Source organism: Microtus oregoni, unplaced genomic scaffold (assembly GCF_018167655.1).
Source record: "Microtus oregoni isolate MIOR12 unplaced genomic scaffold, Mior012 000021F_ref0000039, whole genome shotgun sequence".
NCBI classification, from domain to species: domain Eukaryota; kingdom Metazoa; phylum Chordata; class Mammalia; order Rodentia; family Cricetidae; genus Microtus; species Microtus oregoni.
In genome coordinates this window covers 10,880,658-10,904,765 of record NW_024543080.1, presented here as the reverse complement: position 1 = coordinate 10,904,765, position 24,108 = coordinate 10,880,658, and the positions used below count along the sequence as shown (strand labels likewise).

Below are 24,108 nucleotides of genomic sequence, written 5' to 3'. Positions count from 1 at the left end.
AGGCAAGAACAGGGCTCAGGTTTTTACATTATAATTATGAATATCTAGTATCTAACAGTTTCTCAAATGAAGTAGGTACTCAAAAGAATAGGCTTATGTTCAACTGATGAGTATATAAAGTATAATATAACAAATAATAAGACAAGTTCTACAAAGGAGTCATTAAATAAGACAGTTAAGTATGGATTTTTTTGCCATATGCTACTAAAGCTTACTTTTAATAAAAAACTATTTTGCATTTCAATGAATGATTATGGTCTCCACAGACCACTAATTGCCTTCAAGACCACCAGCTTACACAGTATGAAAATCACAGGATGGACGGTACCACATAGAAAATATAACTAGAGAAGAGAAGAACTAGTCCTCCAAAGCACTCTGAATTTGGAGACAGGAAAATGAGAAATGATGTGGATCAGTAGGATCAAAAAGAAACTAAGAAAGAATGGAATTTAGAAACTCAGTGGACAGCACATATGGAGGTGGTAATGAACTGCTCTGGAGGGATTATAAGTAAAATAAGCATGGAGATTGATATCATGCTTTGCAAAGTAGATGATCACGAAAAGCTAACAAAGAGCTATTTCAGAAGTGTGTTAATGAGAAATCATTTGTAATGGGATAAAAGAATTTGCAAATGCAAGCATACACACTGTGTCACAGACAATTAATTTGCACAAATATGCCCTGAAAGGACTCATGTGCATTTGTACCACAGAATCTGTTCAGGAATGCTCAGGGTGGATATGTCAGTTGTAGGACACATGTACAATTTAATCCTTATAACAATGACCATGGATACACTATTACAGACTTTGCAAGACAATTTTTATCACATTTTATACATTGCATGCAGATAGAACTTGTGTTTTTATGGATATGCCCCAATGATGGAAAATCATGAAAAAAATGAAGGGCATTAAGTTATCATCCACAGACAGCAGTTACACAGGGGAAGGTGAAGAGGGGGAAGCTGGAGGACATGGTATATTTGTGGAAGTGACCAAAAGATTTTTTCAATAAATATTTGAATAGTCATAAATTCATTTTTCAAAATGTCCATGTCTTTGAGAAACCATTATTTTGCTCATTAAAATATTAACTATTTAATCTTTTGTGATTTTTAAAAGAATTCACCATAAGTAAATTCATTTATTAATCTAACCCCAGACATATCAGGAGCTGAATCTTTCCAATATCAGGTTTGTACTATCTCACATCAATGTGCACTTTCTAACTATCCAGACAGCTATAACTTTGGGAGTATGCCATTATTTTGTGTTAACTGAATGTCCTAGAAATGATTCTGTAGATTGTTATTATGAGTAAGCCCCTCTTTAATCAGCATAACTGCACAATATAAGTGTCTTGTACCAGCATCCAGAACAGAAAACCACTAACATCTTGCCACTTTAGCTTTTCTTTCTTTTTTATGAAAGAAATAAGACATTACAGGTAAAATTTCATTGTTTCATCTCCAGTCTGGCTTCTTGTTCCCATTCTGTAGTCAACCATGCATAGTAGACTTAATGCCTTTCTTTTTGGTTTGTTTGTAAGACCATTGCATACTTCTGCTATTCATGAATTAAATACAGTATGTTTTGTTACTTTTTAAAATAAGCCAAACAGTGCCCATATATTGCTATTATGTAGCCTTTTTGAGGTATTTTTTCTTTGGATCTGAGTTATTTGCTTAAACTACTGTATAGTAAAACTGTGTTATGAACATTATGTTGCATTTATTTATTTACCTGTTGAAAAAATATTCCATGTATATTTTGAGAGTATGTTAAGGGCTTTCTATAAAAATAGTTCATTTTGACTTTGGATCACTCAACCCTAAAGAAGATGTATTTATCAAACCCCTTTCTCCAAGGCTTGGGGATGCAGAAGAGGAGGCAAAAGGATTGTCAGAGATAGAGGTGATGGGTGACTCCGAAAAACAGTGTCTTCCAGACGTAACAAGATTGATATACATTAATTCACAGAAACTCTGACAGCATGAACAAGACCTGCACTATTGAAACCAGAGGAACCCCAGCACTGGGAAAGGGAGTGTACACAAAGTCCCACCCGCAACCAAGAAGCCATTTCAAGTTGACAGACCCTGAGAAAGATAACATCTGTTTCTTCGAGTGGAGTGTCACTGGGTATATTAACCACACTTCATGGGAGGTCCCATGTCTAAGGAATATTTGGACAACATAAAACAGACTCCATGATTTTCATGTATGTGTTTTTGTTTTGTTTTTATACTTTTTGTCTTACTGGTTTTTATTTGTTTGTTTGGTTGGTTGGTTTTGACCTTTGCTACTTGTTTTGTGTTGTTTTTAGAGAGAGAATAAGAAGTTGAGTGAGTAGAGAGGTGAAAGAATATAATTAAAATGTATTTTAAAAATTTTTAAACTAGAATAGCTCATTTTGTGTTTGGTTTTAATTTGTTTTATTGTAACAGATATATAAAGAGAAAAATTCATTTGTTTAAAGGGTGCCATATGATATTTCAATACTTACATGTAATATGTAATGTTTAAATCATGCTAAAATATATGTCCTCAAATATTTTTCATTTTCCTATGCTAAAATGTTCAAATGCATTTCTAGGTTTTTGATATATACTATTAGTACATTATCATTGTCTGTGCTCATCTTTAATTCACCTTTATATGTGTTATAGTTCATAATGATATATTTCATAACAAATATTAAAAAGCAAAAAGAATGATAGAAATAAATTAAGATAGATGCATATATCTATAAAAAATTTTGGAGATTTTTACTACTAAGGGGATGAGATTTGTTCAAAACAGAAATGTTGGAGGAAAGAAGGATTTTTTTTTAAACTGAAGTTAGTTCTGTATGTCTTTATACTGATGATAGGTATTCCGGCAGAGAATGACGCTTGTTTGTCGCAGTTCCTTGAAATGTGAAAGTTAAACAGATTTACTCTAGAGGAACCAACCACAAACTTCATGGGTTACAGAGCAACTTAAGTTACAGCTAAAAAAATAAAATTTTAAAGAACTACCTTGGGAGTGGTTTCTGGTGGTCAAATTTACAACAGACATGAAATAATTGGCTATTAGATAAATAATCCTGGATGATTAATTGGAGCTGATGTTTCTGTGTCTCATAATGACATCACCACTTCCCCATCCCAACATTAAATGGGCTCTATGATTACACAGACATATTGGTGCCTATCCGCCTAATTTTCATAAATCAATATACCCTCTTCCTAATGATTCATAGGTTTAAGCATGGATGTTGCAAGCTAAAACAACAATTTAGAAAGCAGAATGGAAACAATAGATAAGGTGCAAAACTCATTTTGGGGGTCCTGATGTATCCTATTTTCAATTTATCTCATGTTCTTTTGGGATCTTATTAGAATGTAAGTCATCTGGCTAGCTTTGTCCTGTCTCTGTATTCAGCTAATTGTATCATAAATAGTAACAAAAGAAAAGAAAATGGAAATATGGTTTATTAGGAAAGAATGGGTTCTGCCAAGACTTGCCTGTCCATTGGATGCTTATTTATTTGAAATCTTTCTTTAAACAGTGCTCTGATTGTCGACTTCTAAACCCTCATCCTGCTTTCTAAACCCCACCTTAATCTTTTGATTTTTATGCTATCTGGTGGGTATGAATACTCTGAGTAGACCTATGAAATTCTGGAAAACCACAGAACTTAAACGAATAGCAATTATTTTTTATAAAGTAGCTGTTTAAGTTCTAGGGCCTGTATGAGGATTTCTGTCTTCAGAGACAAGAACATGAACAAAGACATGAACAAATCATGTGTGCAGCCTTTAGGAAATGGCAGCTTGGATGAAATCTGAGAGTGTAATTTGTGTAGGAGAGCACACAAATCTGCCAAGAAAGCCCATTGTCAAACAGAAATATTTCATAATTACTTGAATATACTAAATATATCTAAATTTAGGTAAAAATTGCATAAAATTATTTAAAAAGTATAAAAATAAAAGTATAAAAAAGATAAAAATCTGTTCCTTTTTGCCTACCTTACTTGATGCCCTGATTTCTCAGAGAATTTGGAAGAATTGGGCAACTGGAATTTAATAAAAGAAGTCCCTAGGCCATTTGAATACTTTCCCCAACCCCATACCCTGGGAGTTCGAAGCTTTACTCAGGCAGATGGAATGTACTTTCAAAATTATGCTGTCTTAAATTTCAGAATTTCATCAGTTTTACATAATTATTGATTGTAGATATTTCATGTTAATAAGAAAAATGATTACAATAGATACAGCTTGTTTAAGAAATAAAATATAGTCAAAAGTACAATCTGTGGAAACCAAAATGCCAAGACAAATGTGAAACAATTTATTTTTAAGTTTGAAAAACAGACTGCTACTTATTTCCTACTTATCTATAGGTATACTCAAATAGATTTAATCATACATGAGTTTTGTTATTAAATATGGTTTGATTTTTATTCTTCTATCTGATGTTCCAATATTAAAGCAAAACTCAACTGCACTTACACCTAAACAGTATTCTTGCCTTAATTGTTCCTCTTTTAGTATAGCCTGCCAGGTAGGGTCATTTCTCCAATGCTGATAGAAAAGCCATATGTACAATATATACAATACAATTATTTTTATTATGCTAACTAAGTTGTTAACTTGGTATTAAGTTTATTAACTAAGTTTGCCAATTAAGTAGTATCTAAAGGCAGATTATGAGATGATTTGCTTTGTGTGTAAAAGTTTATGAAAATAAGTTTACATCAACCAAAAGGAAAATTGGAGCAATGACAGTTTTCTTAATTAGTAGCAATATTTACTAAAACTAGAAATAGCATTATTGCACAAAATAGAGAGAAATCTTGCCTTTGCTTTCTTGGAGAAAGCCTTAGGATTCATGTCACGTTTAGTAGCTGGTGATGACACCAGGAGAAATAAAAACATTTAATCTTCAAAAAGTTCTCAAGCAACAGAGCAAATTTTTTTTCTGACTATGTTTTAATAATCACAGTTCAGCTTTTGAAGACTGAAACTTGGGAAATAAAATACTTCCTTCTTCAAAGAGAATGTAATAACAGTACTTCATTTTCTTTGGTTTATTTATTTGGTTTGAAAAAAGTCCCCCTAAACAGAGAAACAACCAAGAATGTTACCTAAACAACACCAGTCATGTTTAAACAATCTCCAACAGTTTCACTAAAGTTTTCAGAAAAGTGACTGTAATTGCTTTCTACAACCCAAATTTCTTAAACATTTATGTTCTTTACATGCTTTAAGACACAGCAAAACTTGTAAAGAAAGCTACAGAGGCAAAAGCAGATCTTACCTAAACATCTTCCTCCTGAATAATGACAAGGTCCTTTCTTCTGTGTGTTCAACTGCTTTGAGATTCCCACTCAACTGTGTGACTCTTTCGTGCTGTGTGTACCTGAAGCCAAAGGAGGAAATCCCATGTAATTAAAGCCTAACTCGTAAAACAAGTCTGAAAAAAACAACTTGAACCAATGGTATGGCTTGTGGACCAGAATTAGAGACCGGGAAACCTCACAAATCAGAAACAATTCCATTTATCTGGTAAGTTGTCAATAAACATGACTACAGGCAGCAGATATTTTCATAATCCTGTGGCCATTTCACATCACAGTTGTTTTTATTCAACAGGATGTGCCACTTCTGCTTATTATCATAAGTTCACTCCTCACTTCCCATGCATTGACAGGCACCCCCTCTGAATATGCTTTTCTCTATGATAAAATATTTATCCCTCTTAATGTGTAAAACAGAGATACAGAGAAAGGCTTGAATAGGCAGGACAAATGGTTATAGGATAAGTGAGCATAAACCATGAAATTAAAACATACCTACTCTTATTCTAAATATTGTATCCTGAAAACATATCTTAGCCCAATGATACTAGAAGATAATAAGTGGAAAAGGAGAGTAGGCATGAGTGGAGGGTTAGGGCAAGAATGTAAGATTAGAAGTAGGTCTTGCAGGCAGGAGCAAAACCTGAGAAAATGCAGAGTATGGAACAAGCATTTCTGTCTAATATGTTGGTCAAGTTGTCAAGTTGAATGACTATACTGGGATTACTTCCTAGGAAATAATGAATGCTTAAGAATGGAAACGGAATACAATCAGACTGTTATTAAAATCTGAACTCCCGCCTTAGCCTTTTCTCTAACTGTGTGACTTGAGAGGAAAAGGTAGTCTAGGTGTTTTAGCCACTGGTAGAGCACTTACTTCGTGTGCAATGAGGTACTAAGTTCAGTTGTTAGTACCAAAAAAGAAAAAGGCTTGACCCTAGAGGGACTCCCAAGTGCCCAAGATGAGGTTCCCAGTTAGTTCCTTGGGCAGCTGAGGATTGGGAACCTGAAATGACCCTATCCTAGAGCAATACTGACGAATATCTTGCATATCATCATAGAACCTTCATCTGGTGATGGATAGAGATAGAGACAGAGACCCACACAGGAGCACTGGACTGAGCTCCCAAGGTCCCAATGAGGAGCAGAAGGAGGGAGAACATGAGCAAAGAAGTCGGGACCACGAGGTGTGCACCTACCCACTGAGACAGTGGAGCTGATCTACTGGGAGCTCAGCAAGGGCAGCTGGACTATGACCGAAAAAGCATGGGATAAAACCGGACTCTCTGAACATGGCGAACAATGAGGGCTGATGAGACGCCAAGGACAATGGCAAGGGGTTTTGATCCTACTTAATGTGCTGGCTTTGCGGGAGCCTAGCCAGTTTGGATGTTCACCTTCCTAGATATGGACGGAGGGGGGAGTACCTAGGACTTACCACAGGGCAGGGAACCCTGACTGCTTTGTGGACTGGAGAGGGAGGGGAAGAGGAGTGGGGGGAGGGGGAGAAGGGTGGGAGGAAGGGGAGGGAAATGGGAGGTTGGGAGGAGGTGGAAACTTGTTTTTTGTTTATGTTTAATATAATTTAAATAAAATTTATAAAAAAAAAGGCAAAAGCAAAACGTACTCCTCCCTGAGTTTCTATGTGCCCATGAGGAATGGAAAGTTGAAGAGCTTCTTAGACAGGCTTTTGACTTTGTCTTATTAGTAATTGGTAGGCAATGGCTAATGAATTTACCACAGGGCTTCAATCTGACAGGTTTTAAAACGGAATGTACAATTTAGAGAATACTGCCAGGACTAAGTGGTCCCCTTACTCTTCATAAACTCATCTTTAGACCCGCTACTTAGGCCTGATTCTACACTTAGGTTTTTGACTAAAATGAATGAAATATATTTTAAAAATTAAACATATTACCTGAAAATTTCATTTATTTGCTAACTTCAAATTATTCATTTATAGATCTCTTCAACACATTTTAATCGTATCATAGCATAAATATTTATATTGTATTTTAATAATGTTATTTCATGATCCTATTCTGATTTTTAATTCTTAGATAGAGTATCTTATATTTCTAACTTGTTTTAATACAATTCTAACTCAATAAATAGTACCTTCATTTATCAGTTACTGACAACTTAGTGTCTATATTATAAAAGATGAATTACATTATTTTGAGTGGATTCATCATTAAATTTTTTCTAACATGGAGTGTTTTGAGTATTTTCTACTTTTTTTCTAGTTCAGATGATCCTTTCAATGCTACCTCTTGTACATAGTATTTCTATTTTATTTGACTTATGATTTTGACTTAAAATACATTGAGAAGTCATATTGGACAAATGAGTGGAAATAATGTCTTTGAACTAAGAGTTATCCTCCTTCCTCGGACTCTAGAATTTGGACAGCTTTCTTCTGTTTTCATTTACAAAAATTTCTCCTAAAAGGTAGTTCAATTCCTACATCTTTGAATTAGTGAAGTTTTTTTAACCAAATAGGTGCTCATTTAAAACAAACTGAATGTTTGATATCTTTCTATAGTAGCATACATTTGCTGCTGTTATTGGTTACACCTGTCACAACAGAACTTGAAAATGAGTCAAGGGAGTGGCATTGGGAAAACTGTATTCAGTCTGAAAGTGACTTCCTGCATGCTTATAATGAGCTCAATACAGAAAGGGAGGTGGAGCTGAAATTGTGGCTGGTGAGATCAAGTAATGGTTCATAATAGGAACAAGTTTCAAAGGTGTTGACTTTGAATCTTCAGATCCACAGGGAGTGGCAGGATAAACCTTGGCCTATTCTATTGTTTTGGGATAGTCTTATTCTTAACCAAAAAGAATAGGGAATGTAGAATTATATTATACACAAAGCATAAGAATTAACTCACCATCAGTCGTGGTTTTAATGCTGTAGTTGTATAATTCCCAAGGCAACCTGCCAAGTTGATCGACACAGCCTTCATTGAGCTTGAAGATGGACCTGTATAAGAAATATTGACACTGGCATTTTTGCCTGGTGAGTGTGAAAGAGAGAGGTTGTAACTCAAAGGGTTCCTCTAAGTCACTTACTCTTAGCTTTGGAATATTTATCAGCTAATATCTATTGTGTTGGCTTAGACAGAAGGATGACTCATTCAGTGGAGCTCATCAAAATATTATGAGTAAAAATCAATAGAAACTCAGCAGCAACCTGAAGCTGATGATCTAAGAAGGTGTGGACCAATACTTTTTTCTTCGTTTTGGAGCTTATTTCTTCATCTAGTTCAGGGAAATACAGGCATATGACTATGGGTGTTCATGAATTTGTCATAACCACCTTTACAGACCTATTGTCATGATAGAAAAGTATTGCAAAAGAAAAGAAAACAAGCAGACAAATAAAAAACAAAAGGGATAAAAAAACCAGAAAATTAAAATAGAGATAATACAACTTCTACACTTAAGGCCCAACAATCATTGCCGAAGAGGTTTGTAAACATGTAAGAGCTAGAGAATCAGGAAGTTTGCTGTGAGATTGCATCTCCTAGAGATGTCAGACGCTCCACCTGTAAAATGACTGGAAATATTGTCTTTGAACTAACAGTTATCCTCCTGCATCGGCTTCTAGAATTTGGACAGCTTAACAACATGGACGCTTAAACACAAGCTAGACAATGGTGACACTAATAGTCGTGCTATGGATGTGGAGACATCTTATGAGACCTTAACCATACATACACAAAGGACCACAGACAACTAAGGAATGCTGAGAAGGGGCAAAATAGTCTTCCCCAAGGAAGAACACACCAGTTGCTTAGCTATACCAAATGGTCAGCCCTGAAAGCATACATACAAGTAAAATTATGCAGATTGAGAACACTATATTTAGGATTACATTTGCGTGTATACATATATACATATATGTATGTAGCAACAATGAATGACAGAAGAAGCCATAAATTTGTATAGCAAAAAAAGATTATATGGGAAGTATTGGAGAGTGGAAAGGGAAGGGGGGGATGAGGTAATGATGTTGTTATCTCCAAAAATGTGAAAGAAATATTTATAAATAAAAGTAGTGGATGTACTCACCCAAAGAAAATTATAAAATGATATTTAACTACAAATACTTTCATTCATTATAAATATTAGCTTAAACCGGGTTTAAGTTGCAAGTGGCCCTCCTCACACTTCCACAGTATTTTGACTGAAGCCATTCTTATCCTTAAAGAATCCATACAAGCTTGACTAAAGAAACACACTCCTTACACCCTGGTGTGGCTGTCATGCTGGCATTCAGCAATTCTCTTGCACGTTCCCATGATGCTACTTTTAACCAGGTTTTCACAGTAAGTTCTGAAAGAAGCATCTTAGAGATAGACTTTTTTCAAAAACTTGTTAAAGGCAAAGAATCCATCATTTATCCTTTTCAAGTCCTCCTTAAGCTGCACACTACTTTTCTCCTGTAAAAGTTGTAATGGTTAATCTTGAGTGAACTTGATGAAACTTAAAATCACCCAGGAGACAAATTTCTGGGCATGTCTATGAGGGTGTTTTCAGCGAGGTTTAACTTAAGTGGGGAGATCTACCAGGAAGGTTGGCAGTACCATTCCACACACTGGGACATCAGAGCAAATAAAGAGGGGGAACAAGTGGAGAGCCAACATTTGCTTTTCTCTGCTCCTGCCTGCTGATACAATATTACTTGTTGCTAGACCATTGCCACTACAGGTAGAGGCACTCACTGTCATGCCTCCCCACATGGAAGGATCATATCCTCAAACTATGAGCTAAAACAAAGTCCTCTTTCTTTAAATTCCTTTTCTTTAGTATCTGATTACAGAAGTAGAAAATGGCACTGAGTGGGATCATTGCTGTAATAAACTTGTTCACTTACTTTTAAATTTTGAAACAGGTTTCCTTTGTGGGTGTGTGTGTGAGAGAGTTTGAGGTTATGGACTAGAGAAGCCAGAATGTCCTAAGCAGAGAACAATTGGGCCATTCTAACTGGTGCTTTGAAGAGCAGAATGCCAAGAGAAATATGGAAAATGGGGACCCAACTCATAAGTTTTCAGAAGAGAATGAAGATTCTTTAAGGAACTGTGTTGAGGACCTTTCATGGTATATTCTGGAAAGAATCTGAGAGGGCAGAATATGAAGTAGAAAGTTATGAAAAATGCAGTTTGGTGAAGAAAGGACTATCAGCAAACTAAAAGTTGCAGACAAGGGTGGTGCTGAAAAAATAGCTGCAATTGTTAATAGATCAGCTCTCTCTCTCTTTTTTAATCTTTTTATTTCACATCCTGGCCACAGCCTCCCTCCCTCTTTTCTTCCTAGGTCTTCTGCCCTTGACCCCACATGCCAATGCCCAGATGAAATAGGCCGCACTCTTCAAGAGAAACCTCATTCTGTACCCTGTGCCATCAGAATAGTTGACCAAATGCAAAATCCCACAAACTATAGACTCCAACTTACAAAAATACAAGTTTACATAAAAGAAGAGAGCCAGAACTGAGCATGCTACTGAAGATAGAGTATTTTTCTGTTCAAAAAAAGATCACCTGCGGTGTTTTCTAAATTTCAGCTACTAAGGTACACAGAGGTCATTATTTCTGTGATAGATGAGTGCTAGACTACGTCTTAAGCAGGGAGAAGAACTTAGTAGCATTATCCATATAGTTCTAGCTTCATCGGCATGCAGAGTGTAAGAGTTCTGGGATGATAGGTTTACATTAAGGTTACAGGCAGTGCCTGGTGGGACCAGATTCCCTGCAAGGAGGTCCAGAGATGCCACTATGTAAAGCTGTGAAGATAAAGTCTAAGTTGTCTTGAAGATGTTAGGATGCTAGAAATTGCAGGTGTATAGGACATCAACAGACTTGAATTGGTTCAATACAGAGGCTACATATAACACAACAGAAGAATTGAGCAGGTCCAGCTACCCTAGACTCTTGGAAGTCAATGAAGCCATTAATAGCATCTGGTGTGGGCAGAGAGCCACAAACTTTGGCGTTTTTTCTGCTGGCTTCTGGACTTGCCCTGGCCTGATCTTTTCTATCTATGTTTCTGTTCCTCATTTTTGAAATGGGGATGTTTACTTGGTGCCATTGGACATAGAAGTACATAACTTACAGCTTTTATTTGACAGGGACTTACAATTAAAAGATTATCCGAGACTCTGCACTTAAAATGGCTCAACTATTTGTCACTGCTAAAAGGGTTTGTAGAAGCCCAGCTTAACATGCTGACTGCCTATAAAGCTCTAGACAGCCCACAGAGCCTACTAAGAACACTCCCATGGATCTAATCTACACGGGAAGTAGAAAAAGACAAGATCTCCTGAGTAAATTGGAACAGGGTACCATGGCAGAGGGTTGAAGGGGAGGAGAGGAAAAGGAAGGGGAGCAGAGAATAATGTATAGATCAATAAAATCAATTCAAAAAATAAAATACTCTCAAGCCCACCCTACCCTGCTTCCTCTGCAGAAAGCTTCAGCAAGACTTCAGGGGTAAAAAATTTTTCCGCCTCCCTCGGGACTCTCCCAAGCTAACCCCACTCTTCAGAACATTAGGGAACTCAAGTTAGCCCATAAAGGCCTGGTAAGAGTTCCCTCTGCCACCCTGAGGAATTCCCCAAGCCCATCCCACTGACTGCCACAAAATCTCCAATTGGCCTGTGAGACCCTACCAAGAGCTCTCCTTCAACCCCTTTGGAAATCCCCAAGCCAACTCTACTCTACTGACAGCCTTCTCCATATCAAATCTACATATTAAATGTACAATACCAGCCTACTCCTCCATGGCTAGGTCCTATCACAAAACACAAGCAATTCAAAATACTACTATAATACATGCTTCCGCACACACAACTGATTCCATTGTAGTGACCTCTATTAAGAACAATTTAGAAAGAACACAAAAAAGTAAGAAGAACGTTTATAAACTTCCTCAAAGAGTTGAAGAATTGAAAGCGAACATAAACAACCAATGGAACTTAAAGAAAACAGAAATAAACTAACAGAACTAAAAAAAAAACCACAAACAGTTGAATGAAATAAGGAAAGAAATTCAGAATATGAAAGTATAATTAATAATAGGATAGAAATACTGAACTAAATACACCAACTAAAATGAAGCTAGAAATGAAAATTGCAACAAATCAGTTAAAACTATTGGATATACCCTTTCTAACAGAAAGAATCATATAGAAGACAGAATATTAAGACTTGAAGATAAAGCAGAAAAACTGGATCATTCAAAAAAATTTAAAAGCCCATATAAATATGCAGAATCTTTGGGAAACCATGATAAGACCACATCTATGAACTATGGCCATTAAAAGTAAAAGAATTCCTGATGTCACAAAAACTTTTAAGTCAGCATTAATCTAATACTAAAACCATATAAATACAACAACAAGCTATACATCAATATCATTGAATGAATGTAGATGTAAAAATTCTCTACAAAATGTTTCCAAAACCTCAGCCCTGAACCCAGGATGCTACAATACCTACCTACTAGAAAAAAATTTCCCCATTGAGCAACAGTGGTAGGACAGTTATTAAGGTAGCTAATTGATTCCTGGTGGGATTTGAAGCCTGTTTCACAGAAGGAAATTCAGTGCTTGGTAAGGTAAACTGGTCTAAACCTCATGGCTGGGAAGTTACTGTTTGATCCTAGTGGGGCATCTATTGTTTTACTTAATGGTCACACTGTTAAATAATCTTCTAAACATATTTATGTCTATAACCATGAATCTGTGCTGCTCTCAATGATGGTCATAGAAATTATATTCTTCAGTTTGCAGAGCCATCAGTACTTCATCTTTATCATCCCCCACCACCAAAGGTTCAAAGAACATTACAGAAGAAGAGGTGGAAGGACTATAAATCCAGAAGACGGGGAATAGAGCTGTGACATACTATCTTCTAGATATGGTGTGGTCATTGGACTCATGACTTGACAGTCGATGTAATTACATGCAAGACCCACACAAGATCAAAACTGATCCAAATTCTGGCATGCATGAGGGCAGGGTTCCTGAGTGTGCACATCTTAGGAGCCATTATCTATTAGTTGATTAATGCTGTTGGGAAAGAAAGAGTCGCTTTTCCTCTTGGGAGCATGAGCACTGGCAGGTAGCTTCAGTGGAAAGTTCCACATCTGTACATATGTAGACAGCACTTTGTACTCAGTTGCTTGCAAAAAGATTATATGAAGTTTGGAAACAGATGTGTTGGGAGCTTAAAAAGAGTTGGGAACAGTATGGGTAGATATGATAAAAATATATTGTACAAATGTATGCCATTTTCAAAGAATAAATAAAAATGTTATTTAAAATAATTGCAAACTGAAAAATATCAACGTATCATTCACCATGATCAAATTGACTTTATTCCATGACATGGTTGGTTCAATATGCTCAAATCCATAAAAGAAATGCAAGAATGAACATATGAATGAGCTTCAAGATTAAAAACTACATGATCATTTCAACAGATACAGAAAAATGCCTTTGAAAAAATCCAATATTCTTTCATGGTAAGTCTCTGAAGACAATAGAACTGAAAGTAATGTATTTTAGCACAACAAAAGAAATATATAACAAATGTAGCCTACTTCATCTTAAACGGAAAAAACCATGAATCAATTTTGTAAAAATCAGCAACAAGGCACAAAAGTTGACTGTATCTGCACCTACACACTATAGTGCTTGAAATCTTAGCTAGAGAAGGAAATCAAATATTTACAATAAAAAGGTAAAGTCAAAGTATTCCTCTTTGCAGATGATATACTATGTATGAAACCAAAAAGACATCCTCAGAAAACTCTTAGAACAGATCAATGATTGCAGTAATGTGACAATAAACAAAATTAAGATACAGAAATTAACAGCCTTTCTACATAGCATTGACAATTACATTGAAACATAAATAAGGGAAATTTATTTACCCCAGCTTCAAAAATAACAAAGTACTTTAGAGGTCCTATGCCCTCGGATTGGTAGAGTTAATACTGTGAAAATGACATAATCCCTGTCAAAACAACATACAAATTCAATGTAATCCCTGTCAAAACAACATACAAATTCAATGTAATCCTGATAAAACTTCCTATGAAATTATTCTCAGAAATTGAAAAATTAATCTTTAAAAATCATATGGAATTTTAATGATCTTTGATAGCCAATGCAATCATGAACAGAAAGAATAATGCTAGAGGCCATACCACACCCAATATCAAGTTGGGCATATATCCAAAGGACTCTAAATCCTGCTACAGAGACACCAGGTTTATTGCTACCCTGTCACAGTAGGTAAGAAACAGAATCAGCTTAGCTGTCCATCTACTAATGAATGGATGGTGAAAATGTGATACAAATATACAACATAATCTTATTCAGTTGTAAAGTAAAATGAGATTATGAAATTTGGTGATGAAAGGATGGATGTGGGAAAAATTATACTGAGTGAAGTAACCCAGTCAGAGAAAGAGAAGCATTGCACATTTTCCTTCACATGTGCATCCTGGTTTTGACTCTCCAGTTATGTTCTACCAACCTGGAGTATCTGTTTAAGCCTATGGAGGATGCCCTAAGTAGAAGACAATGGTAGAATGTAAGGACTATGAATACATTTATAGAGAGAATACTGCCAGTGAAGAAGAGTTTAAGTTGGACTAAGCGGGGAGGCTGGGAGATGAAAGGTGGTAAGGAAGGGTCAATTAAATCAAAAGATGCTAAAGAAAGTCATAGGTAAGTCTAATAACTTTTAGGCCAACTAGAAATATGTAATTTAATAAAAATACAAAAGATGTTCTGACTCTGAAAATTTCTATAAGTACATTCCTAGAAGTGATCTGAGCAAGAACCCAAATACCAGGTATGGAATACTTCCTTATGAGTTGCTGACTAATGAAATAATACAGGTTTCTGTCATAACTCATGGTTAATGTAGTAGTTCTTTTTCTATTGCTTTGATTAAAGCACTGACAAAAGAAACTTATAGAAGGGATTATTTGGGCTTATGCTTCCAGGGGAATAAAAATCCATCACTATCACAGTGATGGAGGCATGGCAGTAGGCAGCCATGACAGTTGGAGCAGAAAGCTGAGAATTCACATCTTGAACCACAAGCTTGAAGTAGAAAGCTACTGGAATTAGTTGGAGTCTTTAAGCTCTCAACGACTTCCATTGACACACGTCCCCAACAAGACCTCCCCACAGAAAACTCTACCAATAGTGGCAGAAATTTTCATTCAAACGAGCATTGCTGCTCCTGAGAACTGAAGACCCTGTTGCTGAATCTACTACTATTACTACTACACATATACACACACACACAGACACAGAGTCACACACATACAGAGACATACACACAGTCACACACACAGACACACACTCACACACACCACACACACAGACACACACCACACACACACCCAGTCACACATACACACAGTCACACACACATACACACAGCAGAAGAGGTTACTGGATTACACGGGGAACTTAATACTGTTTTTAACTAAACAAATATAGCAAAAATAGAATAAAATATGTATGTTTATACTCATGAGTAAATGCTACTTTCAGCTTTATCAGAGAAGCGTCTCTTTGCAGTGAACTGTCTTGAATATAGAGATTTAAGACTGCTTATATTATGGACAAAAAGTGACAATTGACTGGTCAGTCCAAAACAGCACATTTATACCATACCCTTTATGTAATGTATGAAAATAGCAAGTTGAAGGCTCAGAGACCATTTAGAAAAGGGGCTAGAAAGAATGTAAAACTCAAAAGATGAAAAGGACTGCAAAATACCATTTTCTGAGCAAAATAAAAGCAACTAAAATCACAAATTACTAGCTGAGGTTGCCTCTGTAGGGTTTGCACAAGAATGGTGGTGAAAATAGGCAGGAATTGATGGGAAAGGGATACTGGAAATCATGCAACTCAGTGATGAACTCAATGATTAGCTAGAGAAGTGTTCTGGAATTTGGAGTCTTGTTTTTAGTTGTCTACCTACTGATGATTCCACCAGACCCCAGTGACTAACAAATGCAAAGGCTACACGGGTGACCCTGGTTGGATCCAGCAGGTCACAGAACAAAAAGAAAAAAAGAACCCATGAATATTGGAAAGTGACTTATGAGATATGTATGATAGGGATGGAAGGAGGATAGGAGAGGGTGAGAGAAGAGAGTGACCCGGATGTCTTACATACATGTATGAAATTGCCAAATAATGATTTTACTTATTTTTCTTTAGAAGGTTGTTGGTAGATTTTTAGAGACTGACTAAACACATTTTGCCTTATTATACATACATGAAAAGTTAGGGACCTTGAACAGAATATTGTTATTTCAAGGTGAAGAGTTTGGATGTTAAGTTGACAAAAGCTATGAAAATAAGTTGAATACAATTAACACAATTTAAAAATTAAGTGTGGAAAAATTCTTTTGGTTAGAGTTCTGAGAAGCCTTCACTGCTTGTGCTAGCACAAGAGTGGCCACAGGAACTAAACGTAGTGGCTTTAATGCCCAAATGAAATAGTTCTGTCTCCCAAAGTCAGGGCTCCGACTGGAAGACTGAGAATCCGATATCTGGGATGTGAACGTTTGACTGGGTGTTTTTGGATTTCAGCAGCCTTCAGACTTGAGTCTTCTGACCTGGGGACATACCTCCCCACTCTTCACGGAGAGTGAACACTCTGAAGAGACATTGCAGAGGCATTTTCTATAAACGATAACAGGTAGCTTTTCCAGGAGTTGTGTGCTTCCTCTCTGGCTTTCGGGCTATTATCAGGTCACAGCACAAGAAGCTAGTGTAAACCTGTGTTGTGGGAATGCTTCCCAGGAGCCTAGAAATAATGATGGTCCATACTGAACAGCATGGAATGTCAGCATTATTATAGGACCTGGTAGAAACAAGGGATTAAAAGGCCCCAAATACTGAAGATGGTGGAGTGGATATTTTATGTGAAGCCAAAAGCCTCATCAGAAAATTATGGTTCATGAGAAGTTACAGGTAAGTAACTAGTCAAGACCATTAGGAATATGCTTAAGAAAGGAGCATTATTATAGAGCCACTTACATGACATTGCTTGGGACTATCCATATTATAAAATGGAAAGCCGACCATCCACGAACCCCTTCAACCAAAGGCATACTGTTGTAAACAGTTGTCTTAGACCTGTATAAATAAACTCTGTCATGTTGTGAAGTGGGATTCCCCTCTGTATGCTGTGAATATGTTTTATTACCATTGGTTAGTAAAGAAGCTGCTTTGGCCTTGTCAGGGCAAAATACAACAAGGCAGGAATTCCAAACAGAGACAGAGGAGGAAAGAAAGCAGAGTCAGGGAGATGCCATGTAGCCACCCAAGATACAAGAGGTAACAAACCACAAGCCTTGTGGTAAAATATATAATAATAGAAATGGTTTAATTTAATATGTAAGAGTTAGTTAATAAGAAGCCTGAGTTAATAGGCCAAACAGTGTTGTAATTAATATAATTTCTGTGTGATTATTCAGGTCTGGGTGACCCGGAGACCAACTCAGAGTCTCAGTTTACAATGGTGGATATACACCGAAATGAGGACCACAGTGAGAGAGATGGAGGCTCACTTACTCTCACAAATCTACTACTGCTTCTTCCAAATGTCCAATGCACCATCCATCAGGGGCAAACATGGCACACATAGACAGTTCTATTCTTTAAGATCAATTGGTCAGTTGATTATGTTGGGCATATTTCATACTAAAAGCAGAGGTAAGTTTTTGATCTCACATATAGGCATGTATTCCAGGTTTGGGTTTTCCTTACAATACCCAGAGGGCCTCACTAACAGCACCATTTGGGGAACATTTGTGAACACGATTAGGACAATTATTTTTTGATATAAGTGATTTACCTAATAGAGTGACGCTTTTTCAATATTCATTTCATTGATATTGTTATGTTATCAAATACTTTTTATTTTACTGCTCACTTTTTATTTAAAGTGCTTGAAAATATCATCAGCCATTTCTTATCACCCTTTAGACATATAGAAAAAAATCCAGACAAATAATAATTTTCTGTTTCAATGAAGTAAGCTCCTTTTCAGTTCTAAACAAAATCCAACTGTGTGATATGAGATTAATTCACTTTTCCCAATGTCATAGATTTTGTGTCCTTTTTATTTTTTTTTACCCTAACATACAGGACCACTGGAGAGATTGTTCGGCAGTTAAGAGCACTGCCTGCTCTTCCAAAGGTCCTGACTTCAATCTCCAGCAACCACATGGTGGCTCACAGCAATCTGTAATGAGATCCAGTGCCTTCCTGAGGAAGAGACCTGGTCAGACATTTCTATCAACTTAGACCATGAAACCCAATATGGATAAGTACAACCAAACCACCATATACAGGCTGTCCATGCATGCTTTAGCATTGCCAGAGCATAAATTTCAATTTTTTTCAAAGTAGGATGTAGTAGACTTCCTGCCAAAGGAGTGACCCCTCTACAAAAACTTATTGAGGTCTCATTTGCCCTGGGTTTGGACAGGAATTTAAAGACTATAATATAGATAATAAAAAACATTAAGTTATATTTTAAATTAGCTTATTATAAGTGGGTGCCCATAAGTCTTCTTTATACATTCTTAGTTTTGCCTAACCAAAACCATATCCTTTCCTGTAACTGTAGGACCCCCCTCTTTGTTTAAGCCTTTGATTCCCAGAAATTGCCAAAACCTAAAAATGATTAAAATGTGATAGAAATAATGGTGTAAAATATATTTTAGAGCTATTAAGATTATTGCGTAAAGGCACTTGCCACCAATCCCTTTGACTTGAGTTAGATCCTTAGGACCCATATGGTGGAATGAGAGAACCAACTCCACAAGTTGCTATCTGATCTCCCAGTACTTGTTATAGTACACTTGGATAACCATCCACACAATACATAAAGATATGTGTTTAAAAACTAAGAAAGGACTATACGGATGGCTTAGGATTTAAGACCACTGGCTGCTCTTTCAAGAACTAGGTTTGAGTTCTACACCCCTAATACAGTTCACAGTGGTTTCTAATTCTACTTCCAGGAGATCCAATGCCCTCTTCTAGACTCTATGGGCATTAGTCATATACATGTTGATACATAGAGGCAAAACATCTCTACATATAGAATATAAAAATTAAATATTAAGAAATAAGAGAGTATATGTATAATATTGTCATGACAAATTTTTAAACTTAGGGTTTTATTTGCAAATGCCATTTTATTTCTGTTGTGCTTGTGATCTACATGATATCCTACTTGATCTTTCATTGCATAAACATATTACTGAGTTGGACTTTCTCTGCTTTGACCCTGGGGAATCCTCAAAGTGAATTTCATGTGTTCCAGGTACCCGACATGCTAAAACAAACCAGTTCAACATCTCTCAAATCTGGTGAAAAACCATTTGGCTCTCTCTGTTTTTAAGTATTTATGTTATTGCCTTGGACTTATTCAGATAATTCAAGATTATCTTAATTATTATAAATACTTGATGACCTTAATTATATCTGAAAAATGTATCTCCACATATACAACATGCTTATAAGCATGATATCAATGATGGTAAGGATGGGAGAAGGGCTTCTGCCTAGCACAAGGACTAAATATTTTTAAGAAAAATAAAGCATCCCAGGGGCCAAAGTGAGTAGACAGATGTATAATTTCAGATTTGGTACTCAAGGACATTTTTTGAGAAAGTGACTGTTGATTTAAATGTCTGAAGAATCTGGAAGAAAGGCAGTGGGCATCTAAAAAGACTGTTCTCGTCAAAAGGAAGCTCGGTCACACAAACAAGACTGCATTCAAAGAACAGCAAGCAGTCAGAAATGCTAGAACACAGTGCAGATAAGGGCTAGGGAAAAGCACAAGGAAGCGAGACAACAGAAACCAGGTAACTTGGACTTATTAATGACAAGAAGTCACCGGGCATTTGGGAAGAGTAATGACACCTTAATAGCACACTGAGTGCAGTGGTTCTGTCTGTTCCAAAGAAGGTGGGGCAGAAACGAGAAGAACAGGGAGAATAACAATTCCTTCCTCTCAGTCCTCATCCAACTCATGGACAGATCATCGTAGCTCTATCTATAGAGAACAACCACAGTTTCACAAACATAACCCTCATGACCATTGTTCTAGCCCGAGTCGAGGGGCAGTACTTGATGTAGTAAAATAGAAAATAATGAACAAAATTACAACTTCTCAGTAGAAATTTAAAATATAGCCATTTGTTTTAAGTTACTTTCCCATTTTCCTAGAATTTTTGAAAATTTTGCATTATCTTACAGCACATGATATCAATCATACATTTTATTTACTTATCTATACCTGAAATGTGAAGATTTGTTTAATTAAAAATATTAAAAGTCATAGAGTTTGTATAAATCTGAGCTTTCCAGAGTAACAGAAGTAATTAGAAGTGTGGAGAGAGAGAGAGAGAGAGAGAGAGAGAGAGAGAGAGAGAGAGATTTATTTTAAGGAATTTATTATTGTAATTATGGAAGATGACAAACTCAAAATCTGTAGAGTATGATGACAGATTGGAGAAAAAGGGCAAATCAATATTACATTCATTTGGAGGCTATCTGATTACAGAATTCTTGCTTTCTCGAGGCAGGGGCACATCTTCCTTTGGTTCTGCTGGACCCTTCAACTGGCCTCAAACATACAATGAAGAGAAATTCATTTACTCAGACTCCTTACGTTTAAATGTGGCTATGGTTTAGGTTTGCCCCCAGAATCTACATGTAGGCTCTTTAATTATAAAATTCATAGGTTCATGGTATTATAGATAGGGCCTATAGGTGATAATTAATATTAGATGATTGTCATGAGGGTGGGGCCTTCACAACAGCATTAGCTACATTAACAGAGGAAGACCTAAACTAGCATGCTTGTCTTTTCATGTGACACCCTCTGCCGTGTTATAAGACGTAGGTAAAGGGGTTGAATTTCTACATCTCCACCATTGTCAGTAAATAAAAGGCCATCCTTAATAAATGAACCAGTGTTATGTATTCTGTTCTAGTAATTTAAAACAGTTTAAGACAGATAGAAATATTATTCAAAATTGACCCCATAGGAATATAGAGGACAGCATAGCTTGATTCTAGTATGTGAGCATCTTAAGTCAGACAAGCTGACACTTCAAGTTAACCATCACAAACTGATTATAGTATATCATTCCTGCAATCCCAGCACCAAAATGGAGATTAGCTTGGACTACACAATAAACTCTTATTATGAAAGAAAGAAAGAAAGAAAGAAAGGATAGAAGGAAGAAAGGAAGGAAGAAGAAATGAAAAAAGGAATGAAAGAAGGAAGACAGAAAGAATTAACAATCATAAAGTTCAAACAGCAGATCCATGCCAGAACCTAGCATGCTGTAGAGCTAGGCCGTAAGCCATTCTGCCTATCTTCATATTGTTTACCTTTCTATGTTACCATCCCTATTCAGGAAATGTGTGCTTAGGTAGCATATCTTTGATAGACATTTAAGAATATTATTCGAGTCCATATTAAATAATCAAATTGGTTCACATGAGCATTGGCGATCGTGGTTTGCACTAATGCTTTGCCATTTCACCAAACTGAGAAATGTCTATCTGTGGAGGCAGCAATTAAGGCCAAGAGAAATCACAAAATGACAATATCTTCTCACATAAAATTAACAATCCCTACTTGCAGTTGGAAGAATGTGTACCTGAGTCATTCTTTAGTAAAGGGCGCATCTTTATTTTTTCCAAGAGTTTTAAATTGATAGCTGTTTGGGATTAAGGAATAGTTTATAGGCTTAGAACAGAAAGAAACTATTCACCTTATTTTTAATTTTAGTCTGCCTTTTTTGTACTTTTTAATAGAATTTTTAAAATCTGTTCTTTCAGGGGCATTTAAATGAGACATCAATAAAGAACGTCAAACAGGTAACATCATCAGAAGTTGGTCCACGAAAGTACAGTATTAGCTCTAAAATAACCAATGGAAGGCAGTGCAAGGCCAGTCTGTTCTCCAGGGAAGGGTGACTAACAGATAAAATAACTTGCTTACCCATAGTGTAACACACTTTTCAAGTTTGTATTACTGTGTGGATACCATATCATGAGTCATAGCCTAGACTTCCACCAGGGACATCTTTCTGTTCTTTTTGTTTTCTTTTTTTTTCAACACAGGGTTTCTCTGTGTAACTCTGGCTGCACTGGAACTCACTCTGTAGACAAGGTGGTTCTTGAACTCAGAGAGGTCTGCCTGCCTCTGCCTCCAGAGTGATGGGACTAAAGGTGTGCGCCACCACTGCCCTGACTGCCTTTCTGGTCTTTCACTGCTTTTACTCAGAACTGATGGTCAAAAATGGCCAGAGAACTCTTTTAATCCTAGAAGCCAAGGTAGTGGGGACTCATTAGAAATTCCATGGAACTTCTCTCAAGACAATTTTGAAGTTATCTAGCCCCTAGGATCCAATTAATGTATACGATTTCCTTTAAGGACAGATAGAGAATTCCTACAGGAATCAGGATCTGACAGAGTCTCTAGAGATGGCCCTGGAAGGCCTAGAATTCAGAGACTGTCTATCCAACATCCAGTTATCTAAGAATAAAACAAAAAGGTAGGAATGAAAGGACTGTAGCCCACTTGAGTATATGGCTCTTTTCCTTCTTCCCTATTCTTTCTGCCTTGCTAAAAACCATTAGATTGCATTCCTGAAGTTAACACCCATAGTGCATTCCCTTGTTTGGTCAATCCCTCCTCCAGAAGCTGAATATCAGGTTCAGCTAGTTTGGCTGTAATTTGTCCCCATAATCTGTTACGGAGTGGCTCTATTAGAAAGTATGGCTTTGTTGGAGTGGATATGGCCTTGTTGGAGGAATTGTTTCACTATCGGGACAGGATTTTAGGTTTCTTATGCTCAAGATACTACATTTGATTACCTGTTGCCTGTACGATATAGCACTCTCAACTCCAGCACCACATCTGCCTGCACTGCTGTGCTCTCTGTCATGATGAGAATTATGCACTGAACCTCTGAAATGGTGGGCAAGCCACCTCAATTAAATGTTTACTTTATAAGAGTTGCCATGGTCAAGGTGTCTTTTCACAGTGATAGTAACCCTAGCTAAGACATCGAGCAATGAAAATCTCATTTTTGGTCACCTAGTTAACATGCCCAATCAAAACGAAACATCTCATCCTAACAAGGGTTTCTCCCCTTACCTTTATGAACTTCCATTTTCCTATGTGCCACATCTTTCTCCTGTGTATCCAAAGGCAATCCTTTGTACCTCTGGGACAAATATGCTGCCACCTTTTCCCCTTTTCCCTCTTCCTCCAACTTCTCTCTTTGTCTCTATCCTTTTCATATAAAACTCTACATTCCATCCTCTAACCTTTATTTTCTACTGTAACTCTAATTTCTTCCTAAAAAATGATAGGTATTAAAAAACAGGCACCATTTAGGTTTATAGCATAATGAAGTAGAAAGCACTGAATACTTGTATATCTCCATCCTCCAAGAGCCTCCCCCACAAGCATCATCCCCAAATTAGCAGTCCACTTGTTGCAGTCTAGGAGCCAATATTAATAAACTTCTATCACTTGGGTTCATTCTCTGGGTGGTTATTTTTAAGGGTTTAAACACATGTACAATTACATATAACCACGTACATTTCTGCAGAGTATAGTTAGTTAACTTCCCTAAGATTTTCTAGTTCTGTCTCTTCATTCATTT

The 24,108-nt window shown here is 36.6% G+C and overlaps 1 protein-coding gene across 1 annotated transcript in view; it reads right to left on the bottom strand.

Moving 5' to 3' along the window:
- LOC121460963 (transmembrane protease serine 11D) overlaps positions 1–5,417 on the bottom strand; it is a 56,126-nt gene extending 50,709 nt beyond the window's left edge. The window contains exon 1 of the mRNA XM_041671662.1: positions 5,316–5,417. Within this exon, the coding sequence (XP_041527596.1) occupies positions 5,316–5,323 (8 nt within the window). The 5' untranslated portion in view covers positions 5,324–5,417. The remainder of the gene's footprint in view (positions 1–5,315) is intronic.
- Between the last annotated feature and the right edge of the window lie 18,691 nt (positions 5,418–24,108).